This window comes from Scyliorhinus canicula, chromosome 6 (genome assembly GCF_902713615.1).
Source record: "Scyliorhinus canicula chromosome 6, sScyCan1.1, whole genome shotgun sequence".
NCBI lineage: Eukaryota > Metazoa > Chordata > Chondrichthyes > Carcharhiniformes > Scyliorhinidae > Scyliorhinus > Scyliorhinus canicula.
This window is the reverse complement of record NC_052151.1, coordinates 180,621,756-180,643,411: the sequence shown is the minus strand read 5'-3', so window position 1 is coordinate 180,643,411 and position 21,656 is coordinate 180,621,756. Positions and strand designations below refer to the sequence as shown.

The following is a 21,656-nucleotide window of genomic DNA, read 5'->3' as shown; positions in this document are numbered from 1 at the left end:
ATTATCTGGTATTGATACAGCTGTATTTGTTTTTAGAATCCCTACAATGCAAAAGGAGGCCATTCAGCCCGGGTCTGCCCTGACCCTCTGAAAGAGCACCCCACGTAACGTGCACATCTTTGGACTCGTAAGGGGAAATTTTCGCATGGCCGATCCACCTAACCTACACATCTTTGGACTGTGGGAGGAAACTGGAGAACCCGGGGGAAACTCTGGGGGAGAACATGCAAACTCTGGACAGTGTAATATTGGCATATGGTTTTTCTCCTGACTAATTTTCTCCTGTCCAATAAGTGCACTACGCTATAATGTCTGACTATGAGGCAGGGGGAAATGTTAATTTACATTTTTGATTGAGTAACTGATCTGATGACATTCTTTTTTTCTGTGAAGACTTTGGGAGAACCCAGGGATGTGAGTGGTGATGTATAAATAAGTTTGCACATTGAATAATTTAGTAAAGGAAACGTTACTTTCTTTTACAAGATCGAAAATAGAAGTCTTTGAAAGTGACAGAGCAAGTCAATAGGGCTGTTTTTGAAAAAGGACATCAGAGTTCCTGACCTTTAAATAGAGGTGTAGAGTACAAAAGCAAGGGAGTTTACAGTGAACCTTTACAAATCATTAGTTAGCCCCCCAGCTAGAATATTGTGTCCCATTCTGGGAACTAAACTTTAGGTAACGTCAGGGACTTGGGGAGGGTGCAGAGGGCTATTACTAAGATGGTACCAGGATTAAGGGGCTTCAGCTAGGTGGTGACAGTGGAGAAACTGGGATTTTTCCTTTTTAAAAGTAGAGACGACAAAGGGGGGATTTAATGGGGAGGGTGATGATTAGCAGGTGACAGGTAACAAAGAATACAGTCCCGGAAGAGATAAATTAGGCAATCTGAATTCTGCTCCGTATACCCAAATGGGCGTGGGAATGTGGCGACTAGGGGTTTTTCACAGTAACTTAATTGCAGTGTTAATGGAAGCCTACTTGTGACAATAAAGATTATTATATAGATTTGAAGTAGTTGACTAAAGCAGTGCAGGAGATAAGAATTTTCTTTGCGCAGCATGTTTTCTGAAGGAGTGATAAAAACCAATTTGATAGTGATTTTTCAAAGCCATGTTTGCAAGACTGACTGTGGGGAAAGAACAAGAGCTTTGGACTAATTAGATGGCTTGGCATGAAACAAATGGGCTTTTTGTGATTGATTATGTAAAATAACTGGAGTTCAAACATCTGTAAATATTCTGAAAGGCTCACCTGACTTTTCTTTTGGTTGCACAAATGCAATGCTGGATCCAGTTGCTTGTGAGCCTTTCTCTGTCTATCAATAATTTGTAACTTGGCATTTATTTCATATTTACAATGGTTGCTGCATACAGGCTGAAGTTTAAAAAAAGGATGCTTGGTATATCAATCAAAATCAAGTTAACAACCATTTACATTTACACAATACCTTTTAATTGACAAAAATTCCTGCGGCATCTCATTGGGGCATAATATTTTATTAAAAGGGGATAATGGGAAGGGATTAGAATAACCCTAAAAACAGGGATAGATTTTGATAAGAGTTTGATATAGCCAAGCTAGGTTTGAAGTTGGATGGTTGTTCTCTATAGAAGTAAAACTGGCTAGTCTTTCAGCATGCCTTTCATACTTTTCGATGTTTCTGTTTTTGCTCTAGGTCATCATAGAAGTTATAGAAATGCTGCACAGTGCTAGTATACTGATCGATGATATTGAGGATAATTCTAAGCTGCGCCGTGGCATTCCTGTAGCGCACAGCATCTATGGTATTCCATCCGTCATAAACTCCGCCAACTACGTCTACTTTTTAAGTCTGGAGAAGGTGCTGACCCTTGATCATCCAGAAGCCATTAAAGTCTTCACACAACAGCTACTGGAGCTCCATCGGGGTCAAGGCCTGGACATCCATTGGAGAGATTCATACACCTGTCCAACAGTGGAAGATTACAAGGCCATGGTGCTACAGAAAACTGGAGGACTCTTCGGCCTGGCTGTCGGCCTCATGCAACTGTTCTCTGAAAATAAATCTGACTTAAAGCCTCTTCTTGACACGCTGGGGCTTTTGTTCCAAATACGTGATGATTATGCAAACCTGTTATCCAGCGAATACAGTGCAAACAAGGGTTTCGGTGAAGATTTAACAGAGGGGAAGTTTTCATTCCCTCTTATTCATGCTATCTGGTCACATCCAGAAAGTACACAGGTGCAAAATATTTTGCGACAGAGGACTGAAAATATAGATATAAAGAAATACTGTGTAAGTTACCTTGAAAAGGTGGGTTCTTTTGTTCACACCAGGGAAACACTCAATCAGTTGGAATCCGAAGCTTATAAAACTATTGACAAATTTGGAGGTAACCCACAGTTAGTAGCTTTAATTGAACAACTCAGTCAACTGTATAAAGAGACTTAACTCTTTTTCCCTTTTTTCTCTTACTCCTGACGCCTTTCTTGCACGTGTGTATTCTCTCCTGAGTGTTCCTCCACTTGGTTTCTTGCACTTGTGAATACTGTCACCGCTCATTATCTCTCCAGTGCGCACTCAATTAGTGCTTTCTTTTGAGATCGCTCTCTGTCCCATGAGTGCACTGTCACTCACTTCCTCATTCTCGCAGAGTGTGAGGTGTTTAAAATAGTACTTGCAGTTTGGGGGTTGGATAATGAGAATCACAAGATATTCTTGCAGTTGAAAGCTTTTCCCATTCCAACTGTACTGAATGCATCTTTTAATGCTTCGGTGTGATCCTAATGTAATGCCCCAGTGTATTGTCAAGATTAGAGCCAGGAATAGCAATACAATTGTCAAAACTCTTGGGACCCCTATCTTTTCCTGGTATGATATATTACAGATGTATGCATAGAAATATGGTAGCTAGTAGTTATTATTTATATTTTGTTTTGCTTAATTGATGTGTGCCTGACACGATGTCTGTCTTATCCCCTCTGATTTGTCTGTTCTCCCCACCTGTAACAGTGACTGGGAGTGTTAGAGAACCTGGTCTTTGGGCTCATGGTGCCAGTTAGCTCCATTGTGTGTACTGCTGATCACAATAGGGGTGCTGCAAGATGTTGGCTAGGTTGGACAGCAGAGGGGGCTCAGAGATCTACCATGCTAGGGAGAATCTGAGACAACGAGCACTGTATCATAAGCATCAAGATCAACATTTGTCATGTACTTTGCTGCACTCCTTGAGATAGCAGACCAAAACAGCTGATGATTGCTGCCCTCTACCTGATGCTGTTGTAACTTTGCTCGGCCATTTATATCGAGTGAGAACGAATGGTGCTGACCGACTGAACACAGCCATGCTAATACCCTTCCAGCATTAATGATTGCACAATATACAGAAAGATGGAAGAGTTAGTACATATCTACCTGTTACAATTGCAATGTATTTTTACAATAAATTCAAGTCCGTTTTACTGGGCCATGTATTTTACTACTTCAATTGGTTTGCAATTAAGCTAGTTACTTGAATTAATTCTAGTTTGCACCAATCTAATCTCCAGCAATCCAGTCTTCTCACTTGTTTGTTTTCATCCTTCGATTTTTCCTCCCCTTTTGTAAGGAAGTCATTCAATTCGCCCTCGTTTCTCTGGTCAAGCATTGCTGGGAAATGTGCCTGATGCAAATATTAAGCTGCAAACTCGTGCTATCTTAACATGTTCAATGTGGTATCTGCCTGCCTACTTTCAAAAGCAGGGAAGGAGGAAGATTCATTTTTTCCCCACCAAAGGAAGCATTTTAAGCTGACCAATGCAGGGATTGTGTTGCCAGCTTCCATTTTTCTTACATTTTGTACAGCTTGACTGTTCCACAATAGTGGCCTTAAGTATCAAGGGCACTGCTATACCTTGAATTTCCTACAAACAACAGGGATATCTTTAAATGTGACTGCAGAAGCCGTCAACTGAAGTTTGGCACTATTCTAGACAAAACTTTGATAATCTGATCACAAATTATCCTACTAGCACAAATATAAATAAGTACAATCTGACGTGACATTTGGAAAAGACAGGAAGTTCGGAAAAAGTGAAGGCTGCACGGATGCTTCACTGCGCTGAGGACCCCTTCGGTTCAATTCGGCCCCAGGTCACTGTCCGTGCGGAGTTTGGATATTCTCCCATTGTCTGCATGGCTCTCTCTCTCTCTCTCTCTCTCTCTCTCTCTCTCTCTCTCTCTCTCTCTCTCTCTCTCTCTTTCCCTTCTCTCTTTCCCCTCTCTCTCTCTCTCTCTCTCTCTCTCTTCCCTTCTCTCTCTCTCTCTCCCTTCTCTCTCTCTCTCTTCCCTTCTCTCTCTCCCTTCTCTCTCTCTCTCTTTCCCTTCTCTCTCTCTCCTCTCTCTCTCTCTCTTTCCCTTCTCTCTCTCTCTCTCTCTCTCTCTCTCTTTCCCTTCTCTCTCTCTCTCTCTCTCTCTCTTTCCCTTCTCTCTCTCTCTCTCTCTCTCTCTTTCCCTTCTCTCTCTCTCTCTCTCTCTTTCCCTTCTCTCTCTCTCTCTCTCCTTCTCTCTCTCTCTCTCTCTCTTCCCTTCTCTCTCTCTCTCTCTCTCTTTCCCTTCTCTCTCTCTCTCTCTCTCTTTCCCTTCTCTCCCCCCCCTCCTTCCCCCAACACACATATTATATACCACATTGAACATATATATATATATATATATATTATATATAACAGTCAATATATACTGTACCCCTTAAAAGATGTGCAGGGTAGGTGGATTGGCCACGATAAAATTTCCCTTAATTGGAAAGAAACAACTGGATACTCTAAATTTATAATGAAAAAAGGAAAAGGTTGAGTGGTGGCTCTTAATTAAAGACTACATTAGAGAGGGATGACCCAAGGTTCAGGAAATCGGTGCTTTGGGTTGAGATGAGAAATACAAGGAGTCGCTTGTCGGTCTGATGTACGGACCTTGGGGAATTTTAATCTCCACCAAGATTGGAAAAGTCAGATGGGCAGAGGTGGTGTCGCTGAGGAATTCATGATCTGGAGCCATCCAGAGGACAGGCTACACTAGACTGGTATAGTGCAACAAGATAAGATTAATTGGTAACCTCAGTGAAGGCACCCCTAGGTAGCAGCAATCATAATATGATTGAATTTTACGTTCAGTTTGAGGGAGAGAAGAGTGGTCTAAGATTAATGTTTTAAAACTTAAGGCATTTATGGAGCTAGTTAAAGTGAACTGGTAATTGTGGTTAAGGATCAATAGGAATACAGTGGGAGACATGTAAAGGGATAGTTCAGAATACACAATAGATGCATTCCAACAAAGAACAAATTCCAAGGAGAGGATTCACCATTTGTGGTTAGCTAAAGTTAAAGACAGTATCAAACTTAAAGAACAATCATATAATTGTACAAAGATGGATGGTCGGGAAGAAAATTAGTTAGAAGATAAAGATCAGAAAAGAATAACAAAACAATTAGTATGGAGGGGGAAAGTAGAGAATGAGAAGCATAGCTGGAGATATAAAAATTGGTAGAGTTTCTATAGATATTTTAATAAGAGAAGAATTAATAAAGTGAACGTTAGTCCCATTAGTGTGTCTGGGGAATTGATAAGAAAGTAGAGAAATAGCAAATGAATTGAGCAGATATTTGGCATCAGTCTTCGCTATAGAGGACACCAGTAATTTAGCACAGTGGGCTAAACAGCTGGCTTGTAATGCAGATGAAGGTAGCAGCACAGGTTCAATTCTCGTACCCCCCCCCCCCCCCCCCCCCCCCCCCCCCCCCCCCGCTGGAATGTGGCGACTAGGGGCTTTTCACGGTAACTTCATTGAAGCCTACTTGTGACAATAAGCGATTATTAACGTCCCTGGAAGTAGCAGTAAATCAGGAAATAATAATTGCTTATTGTGACAAGTAGGCTTCAGTTATTGTGAAAAGCCCCTAGTCGCCACATTCTGGCGCCTGTCGGGGAGGCCGGTACGCGAATTGAACCCGAGCTGCTGGCATTGTTCTGCATTACAAGCCAGCTGTTTAGCCCACTGAAATGGGAGGGTGAGGGAGGGCCTCAGGAAAATTACAATCACCAGGGAAATGGTATTGAGCAAATTGTTGGGGCTGTGGGCTGACAAATCCCTGGGTCTGGATGGACGTCATCCTAAGGTCGTCAAAGAAGTGGCTAGATAGTTGATGCTTGGTTTTAATTTTCCAAAATTTCCTAGATTCAGGGAAGGTTCCATTCGATTAGAAAATAGCAAATATTATTCCAAAAGGGAGAGCAAAGCCGCAAACCACAGGCCAGTTAGCCTAACACCTGTCTTGGGGAAGTGTTAGAAGCTATTATTAAAGATGTCATAGTAGAAAAGTTCAAGGCAGGGCAATCCGGTAGAGTCAACATGGTTTTATGAAAGGAAAATCATGTTCAACCAATTTATTGGACGTTGAATAACTCCTATGATGTGGATAAAGGGGAACTGGTGAATAGTATATTTGGATTTATTTTTTTTAATAAATGTTTTATTGAGGTATTTTTGGTATAGTAACAACAAAATGAACAACATACATGAAACCATAAACATAGTGCAAAAGCCATTTACCTCTCGTACAGGTCCCTCCCTTATTGACGCCCCATCTCTAATCTAAACGACTCCCCCCCCCCCCCCCCCCCGCCCCGGCCTGCTGATGATTAATGTTCCGCGAAGAAGTCGACGAACGGCTGCCACCTCCGGGTGAACCCTAACAGTGACCCTCTCAAGGCGAACTTGATTTTCTCCAAACAGAGAAAGCTAGCCATGTCCGATAGCCAGGTCCCCGACTTCGGGGGCTTTGAGTCCCTCCAAGATAATAGTATCCGTCTCCGGGCTACCAGGGAAGCAAAGGCCAGAATGTCTGCCTTTTTCACCACCTGGATTCCCGGGTCTTCTGACATGACGGAAATCGCCACCTCTGGATCCGTGTCACCCTTATTTTTAACACCGTGGACATGACATCCGCAAACCCCTGCCAAAATCCCCTAAGCTTTGGGCATGTCCAAAACATGTGGCTATTGTTCGCCGGTCCTCCCGCACATTTTGCATACCTGTCCTCCACCCCAAAGAATCTGCTCATCCGGGCCACTGTCATGTGAGCCCAATGAACGACCTTTAATTGTATCAGGCTGAGCCTGGCACATGTTGTGGACGCGTTGACTCTACTCAACCTGTCTGCCCATAGACCATCCTCTATGTCACCTCCCAGCTCCTCCTCCCACTTGTGCTTCAGCTCCTCGGTCTACGTCACCTCCAACCCCATAAGCTCCTTATAAATGTCCGAGACGCTCCCTTCCCCTACCCACCCTCTGGAAACTACCTGTCCTGAATCCCCTTTAGCGGTAGGAGCGGGAAGGTTGATACCTGTTTACGTAGGAAGTCCTACACCTGCAGATACCTGAATTAGTTTCCCCTCGCCAACCCAAACTTTTCCTCCAATGCCCTCATACTCGGAAAGCTCCCCTCTACAAACATATCCCCCATCCTCTCAATCCCTGCTCTCCGCCATATCCGGTAACCGCCATCCATACTTCCCGGGGCAAACCGGTGATTATTACAGATTGGGGACCAGACAGATGCTCCCTCCGCTCCCACATGTCTCCTCATTGGCCCCAAACTCTCAGGGCTGCCACCACCACGGGGCTGGTGGAGTACCGTGCCGGCGGGAACGGCAGAGGCACAGTTACCAACTCCCCCAGACTGGTGCCCTTACATGAAGTGCCTCCATAATGAAATGAAAATCGCTTATTGTCACGAGTAGGCTTCAATGAAGTTACTGTGAAAAGCCCCTAATCGCCACATTCCAGCGCCTGTCCGGGGAGGCTGGTACGGGAATCGAACCGTGCTGCTGGCCTGCTTGGTCTGCTTTAAAAGCCAGCGATTTAGCCGAGTGAGCTAAACCAGCCCCTCAGCTAAATAAGCACCCATGCTGACCCCTCCCCCACCACCCACTTCCTGATAATGGCTATATTACCGCCCAGTAATAGTTGCTAAAATTTGGCAGAGCCAGCCTGCCCTCTCCCCGACTCCGCTCAAGCATTACCTTCCTTGCTCGCGGGGTCTTGCCCGCCCAGACGAAGCCCGTGATCACTCTGTTGACCCGCTTCAAAAATGACCGCGGAATAAAGATGGGGAGACACTGAAATACAAATAGGAATCTCGGGAGAACCATCATCTTCGCTGTTTGCACCCTCCCAGCCAGAGACAACGGAAGCGCTTCCCATCTCCGAAAATCGTCCTTCGTTTGGTCCACTAGCCAGGCCAGATTCAATTCATGCAGCCGGTCCCATTCTTGTATTTAGATTTCTAGAATGCATCTGACAAGGTTCCAGGGTTATTGCAAAAAGGAAAAGCTTGTGGTAAGCAAACAGGCAACCGCATAAATGGGTCTTTTTCGGGTTGGCAGGATGTAACAAGTGATGTGCCACAGAGATTACTGTCGGTGCCTCAATATTTAGCAATTTATATAAATGGCTTAAATGAAGGAAGCTGCAGGTGCTACATTTTCTGCTGACACAAAGATGCGCAGGAAAGTAAATTATGAATAACACATTCACAAAGGGTTGTGCATAGGTTAAGTGAGTGGGCAAAGATCTGGTCAAAAAGTGTTGGTGTAAACTTTCTGCATTGGCAATGTATGGTGGGATACTTAGCTCTATGAATTAATACATGCTTTTAAGTTGCTACATGTTTTTCTGATGAGCCTGTGAACTTTGGACTAAGAGTGACTCTTATGTATCCTCCAAAAACAATGGGTCAGTAATGACCACTACTCCACGGAGTCAGTAATGACCACTACTCCACGGAGTCAGTAATGACCACTACTCCACGGAATTCAGGAGCTATTATTCTAAGCTGTCAAAACAGCTGCGAGAGTTCCCGGGTTCAAATACAGGACTGGCAACTTGTAACCTTATGAGCTTATGTAATCATGTGCACAACATATTGATTGGACGAATGTGTAAAGAATTGATAACTATATATGGAATTAACTGCAATATTAAGAGATTTGATTTGCTGTATGTAAATGAGAATGCAAACTAATTCAGCTTTTGGAAATGTATATTAAGACACAGCTCAGTGAGAAAGTGTGCCTGCACGACTGCGGGGGTCTAGGACCTTTCTCCCAGAGCTCTTCAACAATAAATTGCTTCTTTTGCTCACATTAAGGTCTACTTGTGAATATATTCACCCAACAAATGGCATAGTCAAACAGGATGCCGCGGAGTTGGGTGCCGCTCGAGCCGGTGAATCGGGCAAGTAGTCAAACTTTTGACGGAACTTTAGAGTTACACGGCAAGATGGACGAACGGAAAGGCAGCACGGTGCCACAGTGGTTAGCCCTGTTGCCTCATGGCGCCGAGGTCCCAGGTTCGATCCCGGCTCTGGGTCACTGTCCGTGTGGAGTTTGCACATTCTCCCCGTGTTTACGTGGGTTTCACCCCCACAACCCAAAAGATGTGCGAGGTAGGTGGATTGGCCACACTAAATTGCTCCTTAATTGGAAAAAAATGAATTGGGCACTCTAAATTTATTTTTTAAAAGATGGACGAACGGCGAAGCGGTATCCAAACGAACCAGGTATCGAGACCACATGAGTAAGGGACTCAGTTTAATTCTTTGTGTTTTATGTTATTAAATGTATTGTGATAATCGGCTGCTTGAGGTTCCATACTGAGCCTGAATTAAGAGGATAATTGTGCCCCACGTAAAGGCCAGAATTAGTCCAGTGTTAGTGGTCATAGGATTAATTCATATACCGAGACATAGTGACAAGCCAGGACCACTGCTCCAAGTGAGTGGACGATTGGTAAACCCTCTGAGCACAGTCACCTGGGGGAACTGGAAACGTGGTTGATAGACAACACTGTTAACAAATCATGGAAAAGAGAGGTAAAAAGCTGCTCTGCTGGTGTCCCTCAGGATCCCCGAGTCTGGTGTTCAGACAAGAACGAAAGGACCTAGTATAAAAAATGATCAAAAGATGGGTGGGATTGGGCAGCATGGTGGCGCATTGGGTTAGCACTGCAGCCTCACAGCGCCGAGGTCCCAGGTTTGATCCCGGCTCTGGGTCACTGTGTGGAGTTTGCACATTCTCCCCGTGTTTGCATAGGTTTGGTCCCACAACCCAAAGATATGCAGGGTAGGTGGATTGGCCACGCTAAATTGCCCCTTAATTGTAAAAAAGGAATTGTGTACTCCAAATTTAAAAAAAAAAAAGATGAGTGGGATCCCGACGCAGCCCCCTTAGCACGAAAAAAATGGTGGGATAAACAGAAGCGAAACACTGGGGTCATCTTAGTTCACCAGTTAGTAACAAGCATAAATTATGCTCAGGCAACAACAAGAAAAAGTACTGACCTTTTAAACGACTCCCGCCGAGAAAATCCCGCCTACACATTGAGAACGAAGAACAAATGACAGATATTAAATACGTCCCTGTCCAATGTTATGCTAATGTCACACATGATAGATATAAAAAGCCTTCCCACCACTAGAGAAACAGGCTATTTTTTAATTTTCTTTTTTTCCTTTTTCTTATAAATTTAAAGTACCCAATTATTTTTTTCCAATTAAGGGCCAATTTAGTGTGGCCAATACACCTATCCTGCACATCTTTGTGTTGTGGGGGCAAAACCCACGCAGACATGGGGAGAATGTGCAAACTCCACACGGACAGTGACCCAGGGCCGGGATTCAAACCCAGGTCCTCAGCGCCGCAGTCCCTGTGCTATCCACTGCGCCACATGCCCCCCTGTACATACATTCCTGACAGTTCAGAAAACATTACAAATGTAGCAGACCACAGTCGAAAGGAAATTAAGAAATTGCATGAGACATCAGGAGGCGATGGTTGAGCTGGTTGCTGGGGGGCTCATGGGGATATTACCTTGCACATGGGTGCTCATAATTGTTATTTTTATAATATGTTGTGTGGTTATGAGTTGTTTTAATACCTGCTATAAAGCCATGATGGCTCAAGCGTGTTGCATCTGTCAAGATCGCCCCGTTACTCAAGGGAACAGCGGACGAAGGAAAGAAACCGTGCAACAAGTTCATATGAAGAGTGGTCGGTGAGCCACAGGCAGGGTGTACCTACGGAACATCTGGAAGAAGTCGATGGTCCACAGGGCCGTATATACCTTCACCCTGCTGCCTTCATATTGGGTGTTGTCATCTGGATTCGTGAACATCCTCCAGGACCAAAAGGAGGGATTGTTGGTGTAAACTGTGTGTTGACAATGTATAGTGGGATAGCTATATGAATTAATACTTGCTTTTAAGTTGTTACATGTTTTTTTTTCTGCTGAGACCATGAACTTTGGACAAAGAGTGACTCTAACAGATGTATCCTCCAAGAACAATGGGTCAGTAATGACCAGTGCTCCACAGATTGCAGGAGCTGTTATTCTAAGCTGTCAAAACAGCTGCGAGAGGTACCAGATTCAAATCCAGGACTGGCACCTCAACCTTATGAGCTTATATAATCACGTGCACAATGTATTGATTGGACAAATGTAACATATTATGTAAGATTTGATAACTATATATATGGAATTAACTGCGATACCAAGAGAATTGATTGGCTATATGTAAATGTGAATGCAAACTAATTCTGCTTTTGAAGGTGTATATTAAGCCACAGCTCAGTGAGAAAATGTGCCGGCAATACAACTAGGACCTTTCTCCCAGAGCTCTGCAACAATAAATTGCTTCTTTTGCTCACGTTAAGGGCTATTTGTGAATAGTTTCACCCAACATGCACAATGTTGGGAAATATGAAATTGTCCAATTTGGAGGGAAGAATAAAAAGGAAGCTTATTTAAATGATGAGCGATTGTAGAGCTCTTGTTACAAAGGATTTGGGTGTCTCTGCATGAATCTCAAGGCTAGTATGCAGGTATAGCCAGTAATTAGCAAAAGGTTTACGAGACGAAGGGATGGGTTGGCTGTCTTGAGGAAAAGTTGGACAGGTTGGTTATCCTTGTATCCACTGTCGTTTAGAAGAGTAAGAGGCAACTTGATTGAGACCTTTAAGATCCTGAGTGACTGGGTGGATGTGGAGAGGATGTTTTCTTGTGGGAAAATCAAGAACATGGGATCGATGTTTTAAAAAATAAAAATATACTCTGCCAACCATCTGCCTTAAAACTTCTGCATTCAGCCCCTATCCCAGCAATATGACGTTTCTTCATTTCCACCACGCTCACTCCAATGGAGATTGCCATTTTGGAGAAATTCTCTGATCTTTTCTATGTTCAGTGGAGAGTGGATTGCGATTTATTTAAGATTTGTGCACCCTTGCATGTGTGATGGGGAGAGGCTTTCACTTCCATCAAACTGGACTGCACTAAAAGAAGGTCCAGAGTTGTGAGCAAAACCTCCAGTGTAGGCAAGTGTGCAGCTGATTGATCAGGAACAGAAGGTAGTTGAGAAGACTGAGTCATGCTCAGGGAAGCACATAGGTCGAAGAGATTAAAGGTTAATGTGCTGATGAACTACACAGCACACTCTAATTTAGCATCACCAGTACATCTAACAAAATCAAAACCCATGCACGTTACTATTTGTGACATTCTTGGATAATTAATGATAAGCAGTTCAAATGACATTGTATGAATGAGATGGAGTTGTCTATTCTAACAGTAACCAACTTTTGTTTTTAGTGACATTTCTCAAATCCTGCCACTGCAGATGGTGAAATTTGAATTCAATAAAAATCTGGAATTAAAAATGTCTAATGATGACCATGAAACCATTGTTGATTGTCGGGGAAAACACATCTGGTTCATTAATGTCCTTTAGTGAAGGCCAACATGTGACTCCAGACCCAGAGAAATGTGGTTGACGCTTAACTGTCTCCTCAAGGGCAATTAGGGATAGATAATAAATGCTCATACAGCCTGTCCCATGAACGATTAAAAGAAAACATGCATAGGATGGTGAAATAGGTAGAAGCTTGGCAAGTGCATTTCAATGGAGAGATGTGCGAAAGTCACTATTTAAAATACCCAGTGGTCTCGCCAACATTTATCCCTTAACCACTGTCACTTAAGCAGATTATTTGGTTATTATCACATTGTTATTTGTGGTGCTGCTCTGTGTGAAAATTAGCTGCATTTACTTCGTGGGTGTAAATTATTTTGAGACATCTTGAAGTGGTGAAAAATGCTGTATAAATGTAAATTATAGCATCCCTACAATGCTGAAGGAGGCCATTCGTCCTATTAAGTCTGCACCGACCCTCCGAACGAGCACTCTACCCATATCCATTCACCCAACCACCCCTCCGTACCCCCGTAACCCCATAACCTAATTTGCACATTCCTGGACACCATGGGGCAATTTAGCGTGACCAATCCACCTACCCTGCACATCTTTGGGTTGTGGGGGTGAGACCCACGCAGACACTGGGAGAATGTGCAAACTCCACACGGACAGTGACCCGGGGCCAGGATCGAACCTGGGACCTCGGTGCCGTAAGGCAGCAGTGCTAACCACTGCGTCACCGATCCGCCCTTAATATTTAGATTCCTGTTCATATTTGAGTAGCTTTCATTTATTGCCCAGTATATTTTAATGTTATGAAAAATTAATCATCCAGTAGTCCCTGGTGGTGTTGGTCTTGTTAGCTGGCTTGCGATGTTTTAGTTGAAGCTATTTAGGTGCCAGTCTGTGTACTCGAGATATTGCACATTACTAATTTGTATCTGCCAGCCGATGGTCATTTCCCCAGCTGCTATAGACCTTGACCCCTGGCACATCTTGTTCCATACTCCAATAAATGAATTCGTAACTGCTATAATGATGGAAAATGGTGTTGAAGGAAAGGATGACATCATTTCTTTGTCCAGTGTCTCTAATTCAATTTGCTTCACAAAATTGTCTCTGAAATTCTGTGTTGGATAACAGTAAATACCAAAAACATTTTTATCAGAAGAATGGATCTCTTCAATTTACTGAAGAGATGAGAGTCTGAGTTCTCTGGGAATTTTTTTAGCTTTCTGTAGCACTTGGCTTAAAATCTGGCAACTGGCTTATCATTCCAGCTATACTGATATTCAGAGCGTGGAATACTGTGCAGACATCAGTATCTTATGGTGACTAGTACTTTGATACTTTTGCCAATTACTTTAAATCTATCTCGTTTACTCGATCAGAACCCATCAAAGATCTCTGATAAATCTCCCTTTATTCTGCTCTGCTCCAAGGTCTCTCCACATAACTTTATCCCTGGCATCATTCTTTTAAAAAAAAATATACGGCACAATTAAGATCCCCATGGTGGTCTATAAACTGATGTCTGTAAAATCTCAAACACTTTGATCAGATTATTACTCGAACGTTTTACCCAGGTGCCCTTGTTTGCGAGATGAACAAATACAAGTTTAAGATTCAACCAAATTTGTTATTAAACACAGTAAACAGTCGCCCGCCCCTCCCTTAAATTATCCCAAACAATGATGATGCTCCCAAGATTCCTAATATCACCCGTGCCGATGAACTCGGTCAAGCTGCAGGTCTCTCCCGGTGGTCTCGGGGCCTTCACCCGCCAAGGTGGGTCTTGCACACTTCTTCCTTCCATCTCTGGTCTTCACCCAATCTTCTTTGCTAGCTCTGCGCCGAGTCTTCGCTGGGGAGGGTTCTGGTGGTCGATTTTTAGCCCCCTCCTTTGCACCTTCCCAGAAAGCTCTCTGGCCCTTAGCCAATTAAGTCTCTGGGTGGGGGTCGTAATACCCAATGGTGTTGCCGATTGCAAATCTTCAGGATGCGAGGAATCCACCCTCAGGTGTCCATCTCTCGGTGTATTGGTTGCACGTAACCTCTCTCCCTATATGATGACAGTGGGAACGCTGGGTGCCAGAAGGTCTAGCTCAAAACAATCGATGTATACGAATAGAACTGATTATCTCCTGATGTGGTGTTGACGGGGCAGGCCCAGACATGTCCTGGCAGGCTATCTGTGTTCAGTGTATTCGAACTTGGCCAAGTTTGAATTCCCATCAGGCCTGCCTGGAGCTGACTGGTTTATTTTGAAACGGAAAATTATTAATTTAAAGTGTCCAATTTTATATTGGGCCTAAAATTCAGGCTGCTTGTCTACTTTACCACACCAGCTCTTTCACATGAGACATGGGCAATGCTGGTTCGGCCGGCATTTCTTGCCCATTGCTAATTGCCCTTGAGAAGATGGTGGCGAGCTGCAGCCCATGTGATTCGGTACACCCAAAGTGCTGTCAGGAAGGGAATTCCAGGATTTTGAATCAATAACAGTGAAGGAATGGCAATACAGTTCCAAATCACAATGGTATGTGACTTGGAGGGGAACTTGCAAGTGATGGTGTTCCCATGCATCTGTTGCCCTTGTCCTTGTTGCAGGTTTGGAAGGAGCTGTTGAAGGAACTTTGGTGAGTTGCTGCAGTGCATCCTTTAGGTGGTACAAATAGCTGCCATAGTCCACCAGTGGTGGAGGGAATGAATGTGGAACCTGGTGGATGGGGTGCCAATCAAACTGGCTGCTTCATCAAGACTTTCGAACGTGGCTGGAGCTGCACTCATCCAGGAAAGTGGAAAGTATTCCATCGCACTCCTTATTGGTGCCAGGTGGCAGTTGAGCTTGGGTCAGGCAGAAGGTGAGTTACTTGCCATAGAATTCCCAGCATCTGACCAACTGACTCCAAATGAGGAAATTGACAAAATTTCAGTTTAACACGCATCAAAATCAACACAAAGTAAATCCGAATTAACAGGCAAATCATGGTTGGTACAAGCTAGAAGTTGTACTTGGAATAGCAGACACAACCAAGACTATCTCAGAGTCATCAGGCAGGCCATCTTGCCTGTATTGCCCCAGTTTTATCCACATGGTCCTTTCAAGCCGAATGCTTTACGAAATCCACCAATTCGCCATCAGTACCTCTCCCCTTTGTCTCTGGTCTTGTCTGTGTGCCAGAGTTTTTCTATAATTGAACTTATTTCCTGTTACTGCTACCAGTATTTCTTATCCAAAAATTATAATTGATCCCTTTTACAATTGATACAAACTCTAAGGTTTGAAAAGGACTTGGTTTAAAAAGCATTCTGTTCCCTAAACATTTGTAATCACAAATTTACTTACTGTTGCCACTTCCAGGTCAAACTCTAAGAACCCTTTCCCAAGGCCGACAAAACAAATCTTCCTGACCTTTAGTCTTGCTCCTTACTGAACCACCTATTCCCTTCTTCTTCCCTATTGCCCTTAAGCATTTTCTCACTCTCCATTACCTTGTAAAACACTCTGGGAAGATCTCCATTCACACAGTTGAAAGATGACGAAGTATCTGTGCATGATGATGTTCATTTAACCGATCTTTACACACCCCTTCACGCCACCCTTGCCATTACTACAATAAATGATTTCTGATGCCAGATTTTTTAAAATATAAATTTAGAGTACCCAATTCAATTTTTCCAATTAAGGGGCAATTTAGTGTGTTCAATCCACCTACCTTACACATCTTTGGGTTGTGGGGGAGAAACCCACGCAAACACTGGGAGAATGTGCAAACTCCACACGGACAGTGACCTAGAGCCGGGATCAAACCTGGGACCTCTGCGCCGTGAGACTGCAGTACTACCACTGCGCCACCGTGCTGCCCGCTGATGCCAGAATTTTACCACACCATCTGCCAATAAGTCCATTCCAAGTGTTAATTACTCTGTACAGGAAAAATGACTTGGTCCTAAAGTTATCTTTAATTAGTCTGAGCCTGTGACCCATTTCCCTTCTCTTCCCTTTGTATTCCCCTCGTTTCGCGTGACTTAATTGAATTGTGAAGATGGATTTGTAGAATGACATAATGATTACAAATCATATAAACTCCTTGTTCTTCTTGCTGCATCACTGCCAAAATGAATTATTTATCAGCAGGGAGATGTTTTGAACTTTGCACCTCCCCCACGTCCCAACCCCACGTCCTGACCCCCACCCCTCCCTGACAACCAATGAAGTCAGATTTCACATACATCAGGAAAAATGCAAAACAACAACAGTGCCTGATTTATATAGTGTCTTTATTATGCATTTAAAAAGTGTGGAGCATGGAATCCACTTGGAGCAAAAGAGCATCTGATCCTTCGGAAGTGTCCACATACTGATTATGCAGAGACTTTGAATGTTACCCAGGACAGTTTAGAAGGATTAAAACCAGTTCTACCTCTTGGGTAACTATGCTACTGATTCAACCTACCCCCTTACCTGTCACTCCTGCCCATTCACCCTCTTGCCCACCACCCTATCCACTCACTTTACACATAGCACCTCAAAGTTCCTTTGGAACAATAAAACTCTACAGGAGTGTAGCTTGGCTTTTCCCAATGAATCTGCACTACAAGTGAGTGATTCCCAAAACAGGTGAGTTCTGCATTTGAAGAGGCCCAGTTTGGAAGACCAGATGAGAAATGGGGCGCTTCGTGGAGTGCAAGTGAAATAAATAGGAATGGATGGCATCCTCCAACAGTGGTTGCCACTCCATGGCAGATTCAACCCATTGTCTGGTGAAGGATTATCAACCTGAAAGGTTTACTTTGTTTTCTCTCACCCCACGTGCTACCAGACCTGCTGGATATTTCCAGCTTTTTTTCTGTTTTTAAGATTGCCAGCTTTTTGTGTTAGGAGATACTGGGGAAGTGTGATCAAAGAGGTATGTTTTAAGGAGCATCTTGAAGGAGGAGCAACAAATGGGTTTAGAGAAGGAACTCCAGAGCTTGGGGCTGAGGCAGCAGAAATCAGTCATCACTAAATACAATAACCTTTATTGTCACAAGTAGGCTTACATTAACACTGTACTGAAGTTACTGTGAAAATCTCCGAGTCACCACATTCCGGCGCCTGTTCGGGTACACAGGGAGAATTCAGAATGCCCAAATTACCTAACAGCACGTCTTTCGGGACTTGTGGGAGGAAACCAGAGCACCCGGAGGAAACCCACGCAGACATGGGGAGAGCGTACAGACTCCACACAGACAGTGACCCAAGCCAGGAATCAAACCTGGGCCCATGGCACTGTGCTACCATGTCGTCATTAGTGTGATGAATGGAGGATTTTAGAAAAAGTAGATTATAAATGTATTGGGCAATTTATGATTTCAAAGCATGGCGTTAGAGTGTATTTGACTGCAGTGGGCCTGTTTTGTTTAAAAGGATTCTGTTTTGCAGGTCCTAGGAGCTTTTAGCAGCTAGAAGGTGAAATTGACAGAGGAATGTGTTTTTCAGTCTGGGCTAATGCACTGTGGTTTGATGGGGACAGTCTCTGGGGACTATTGTGCTTTCAGTCCCTGAACAAAATTTCATTTATTTTTCAGCTTGGGGAGATGATGTAAGTGCTGGGTGGAGCTAAGAGATTTTTTTTGAGAGAGCTTTTGAAGAGGTCTGATCTGGCGAAGACAAAATCTACAAGTAAAGGCAGTTTTCTTTCCAAGCAGGATTGGTTTTTTTTAAAAGGTGTAATAATATTTTAAAGCAGAGCAGTCTTATCTGAAGACAAGGAAGAGGCTGAAACAACCCAGGTGAAGCAACTATTTGAAAATATTCAGCCAGAGTCTGAAGGGGTTCTAACTGGGGCCCAACTCCATTCTGCAAAGTAAGTATTACTCTATGCCCTGCTGATTTGAGAGCTGTATGTTTCTTTTGTTTAATGGGAAATTGAGTGGCAGAATTAAGGACGTAATTTTATGCTGTTCTTCTTGGGGTGAGGTTATAGAGTTTAATAATGTATTCATAAGAACATTTTGTTTTAATGTATCAAAGCCCTATTTATTTCATGCAATCACTCCTGGAGCGAATTTTTTCTTCCCGCACAATCGTACAAAATAAATTAAAATATTGGGGAGTTGGTCCAGTATCCTAGCCACTGTTGGGGGCTGGTCTGAGATCGTTAACAATAGTGGAGCAATGAATCTTGGGGATGTGCAAGAGGAGTAATGGAGGAGCACAGAGATCTGAGAGTTAATAGAACATAGAACAGTACAGAACAGGCCCTTCGGCCCTCGATGTTGTGCCGAGCAATGATCACCCTACTCAAACCCACGTATCCACCCTATACCCGTAACCCAACAACCCCCCCTTAACCTTACTTTTTGGGACACTACGGGCAATTTAGCATGGCCAATCCACCTAACCCGCACATCTTTGGACTGTGGGAGGAAACCGGAGCACCCGGAGGAAACCCACGCACACACGGGGAGGATGTGCAGACTCCACACAGACAGTGACCCAGCCGGGAATCGAACCTGGGACCCTGGAGCTGTGAAGCATTGATGCTAACCACCATGCTACCGTGCTCCACTGGAAGAGGTTACAGAGATGCAAAGTATTTTGTTTGTATGTAAGAAGGTGACCTACACTTTGCATGCAACTGGGAGCCCATATGTGGAAAAATGCCAAGTTCCCTTTGCGGAGTACGGATAAATGTCATACTGCAGTGGCAGATAACCAGTAAGTACCCAGAATGAAACAACTGACCCAGATATCAATCCAACTCAAAACAACAGTTGCATCAGCATACTGAAACACCTTAATATAGCCTATTCATAACTTGAGGTAGCTTGATGCTGCAAGTGCACTAGGTTAACTATACATCTTCAAACTGCCCCTGACAGTGCTGCGTTCCCCAATATTGCATTTAGCGTGTCGCGTAGATTTTGTTTCAGGGGTGGAACTTGAATTTTCCTAAGTATCCTTCATGACAAATCCACTTTATTTCCTTCTTCTCATTTGCAGTCTACATGTACTTCTCCTTATTCAATCCACCAGGGATGCTTGATGAGATGCCTCTGTGCACTTGGCTTATCATTGATGGTTGGCTGTTATTTTCCCTTTAGGACATATTTCTGAGTATATTATCCTGTCATTATGTGGTGCATGTGTCCTAAATGTGTAAAGAATATGAAGTTAATTATCTTGGGTTGTATTTCGTGAACCAGAACTGTCAGTTTGCACCAGACTTGAACTACATTTTTGAGATATTGTCATCCCTTTGCTCAAGGTTTAAGTCTGATTGATCAAATGAAAGAGGATTTTTTAAATTAAAAATGACAGCTACCTATTGACTGTTAAAGCTGGAGTGAATTTCAGGTTATATCCGAGTGAGGAAAGCAGTTCTACTTTGGTTTCCTTTTGGACTGGATAACTATTGTCAAATATTTATTGGATTTCTGTCACCAAAGGATATGTGAGGGTCATGTATTCCACCTCTTTCCCTCCCACCTTGCTATTCAGTCATGATATTGTTGTTGTGCTCCTTGACCCTGCAGTTTAGCAGGTATTCTGAGGAGTATTTCCTGAATTAACTGCATGTAGCTTGTGTTTTAAAAAAAAATAATCATCCCCGTGCCCCTTCACGATTCTCCATCCTCCTTCATGACTGTCTTCATCTGTGGGTCTGACTCTGTCTTCAGATGCACGTGCTCACCCCCCCACACCCACAAACCGATGCACTGCCCACACACCACGCAGTGCGTACATCTGGGGAGATGATGGTAATGTCACTGGACAAGTAATCCATAGGAGTGGAGTCACAGGTGGACAGCGTGGTGCAGAAGGCATTCGGCATGCTTGGTTTCATTGGTCAGAACATTGAATACCGGATTTGGGACGTCTTGCTGAAGTTGTACAAGACATTAGTAAGGCCACACAGAAAGAGTGCAGAAAAGAATTACTAGGATGCTACCGTGACTTGATGGTTTGAGTTATAAGGAGAGGTTGGATAGAGTGGGGCTTTTTTTCCCTGGAGTGTAGGAGGCTTAGGGGTGAACTTATAGAGGTCTATAAAATAATGAGGGGCATAGATAAGATAGATAGTCAACATCTTTTCCCAAAGGTAGGGAGTCTAAAACTAGAGGGCATAGGTTTAAGGTGAGAGGGGAGAGATATAAAAGGGTCCAGAGGGGCAATATTTTCACACACACAGTGGTGAGTGTCTGGAATGAGCTGCCAGAGGCAGTGGTAGAGGCGGGTACAATTTTGTCTATTAAAAAGCATTGAGACAGTTATATGGGAAAGATGAGTACAGAGGGATTATGGACCAAATGCGGGCAATTGGGACTAGCCTTGTGGTTAAAAACTGGGTGGCATGGACAAGTCGGGCCGACGAGCCTGGTTTCATGCTGTAAACCTATGACACTATGACTAGGCTCATGCCCTGGGGGCAAAGGTTCAAATCCCATTCTGGCAGCTGGTAGAATTTGAATTTAATTTACTTTTAAAGTCTGCAATTAAAATGGTGATCATGAAGCTGTCATTCATTGTCATAAAAACCCATCCGGTTGTCCGGGCAGGAAATCTGCCATCCTTACCTGGTCTGCATGTGTTTAACCCTTAATTGCTCTCGAAGGAAATTTGGGATGGGCAACAAATGCTGGTGCCCACGCTTTGAAAGCAGACCAGGCAGGCCAGCAGCACGGTTCAATTCCCGTACCAGCCTCCCCGAACAGGCGCCGGAATGTGGCGACTAGGGGCTTTTCAATAACTTCATTGAAGCCTACTTGTGACAATAAGCGATTTTCATAAACAACAAACACACATTTCAGGAGCCTGTAAGAGTTTGTGTGGATGTTCCCAGATGCAGTGTCTTGATAGCAAATTGTTGAATACTCACTTGTTATTCCAAAGTGCTGATC

General features: G+C 43.6%; 1 protein-coding gene and 1 long non-coding RNA gene across 9 annotated transcripts in view; one reads left to right on the top strand and one right to left on the bottom strand.

Annotated features, from left to right (window-relative positions):
* Positions 1-3,450, top strand: part of ggps1 (geranylgeranyl diphosphate synthase 1) — a 118,873-nt gene extending 115,423 nt beyond the window's left edge. For 6 of the 8 annotated variants that reach the window (XM_038800555.1, XM_038800562.1, XM_038800554.1 and 3 more), the window contains one exon: positions 1,679-3,450. In XM_038800555.1, coding sequence (XP_038656483.1) covers positions 1,679-2,434 — 756 coding nt within the window. In that variant the 3' untranslated portion in view covers positions 2,435-3,450. Of the gene's footprint in view, positions 1-36; positions 128-177; positions 243-1,678 lie in introns of those variants that run through there. The other 2 variants (XM_038800560.1, XM_038800559.1) reach the window with 2 other exon arrangements.
* Positions 1-21,653, bottom strand: part of LOC119967698 — a 38,000-nt gene extending 16,347 nt beyond the window's left edge. The window contains exons 1-2 of the long non-coding RNA XR_005461054.1: positions 21,635-21,653; positions 10,359-10,390 (exon numbers count right to left, since the gene is read on the bottom strand). This is a non-coding gene — a long non-coding RNA (uncharacterized LOC119967698). The remainder of the gene's footprint in view (positions 1-10,358; positions 10,391-21,634) is intronic.
* Between the last annotated feature and the right edge of the window lie 3 nt (positions 21,654-21,656).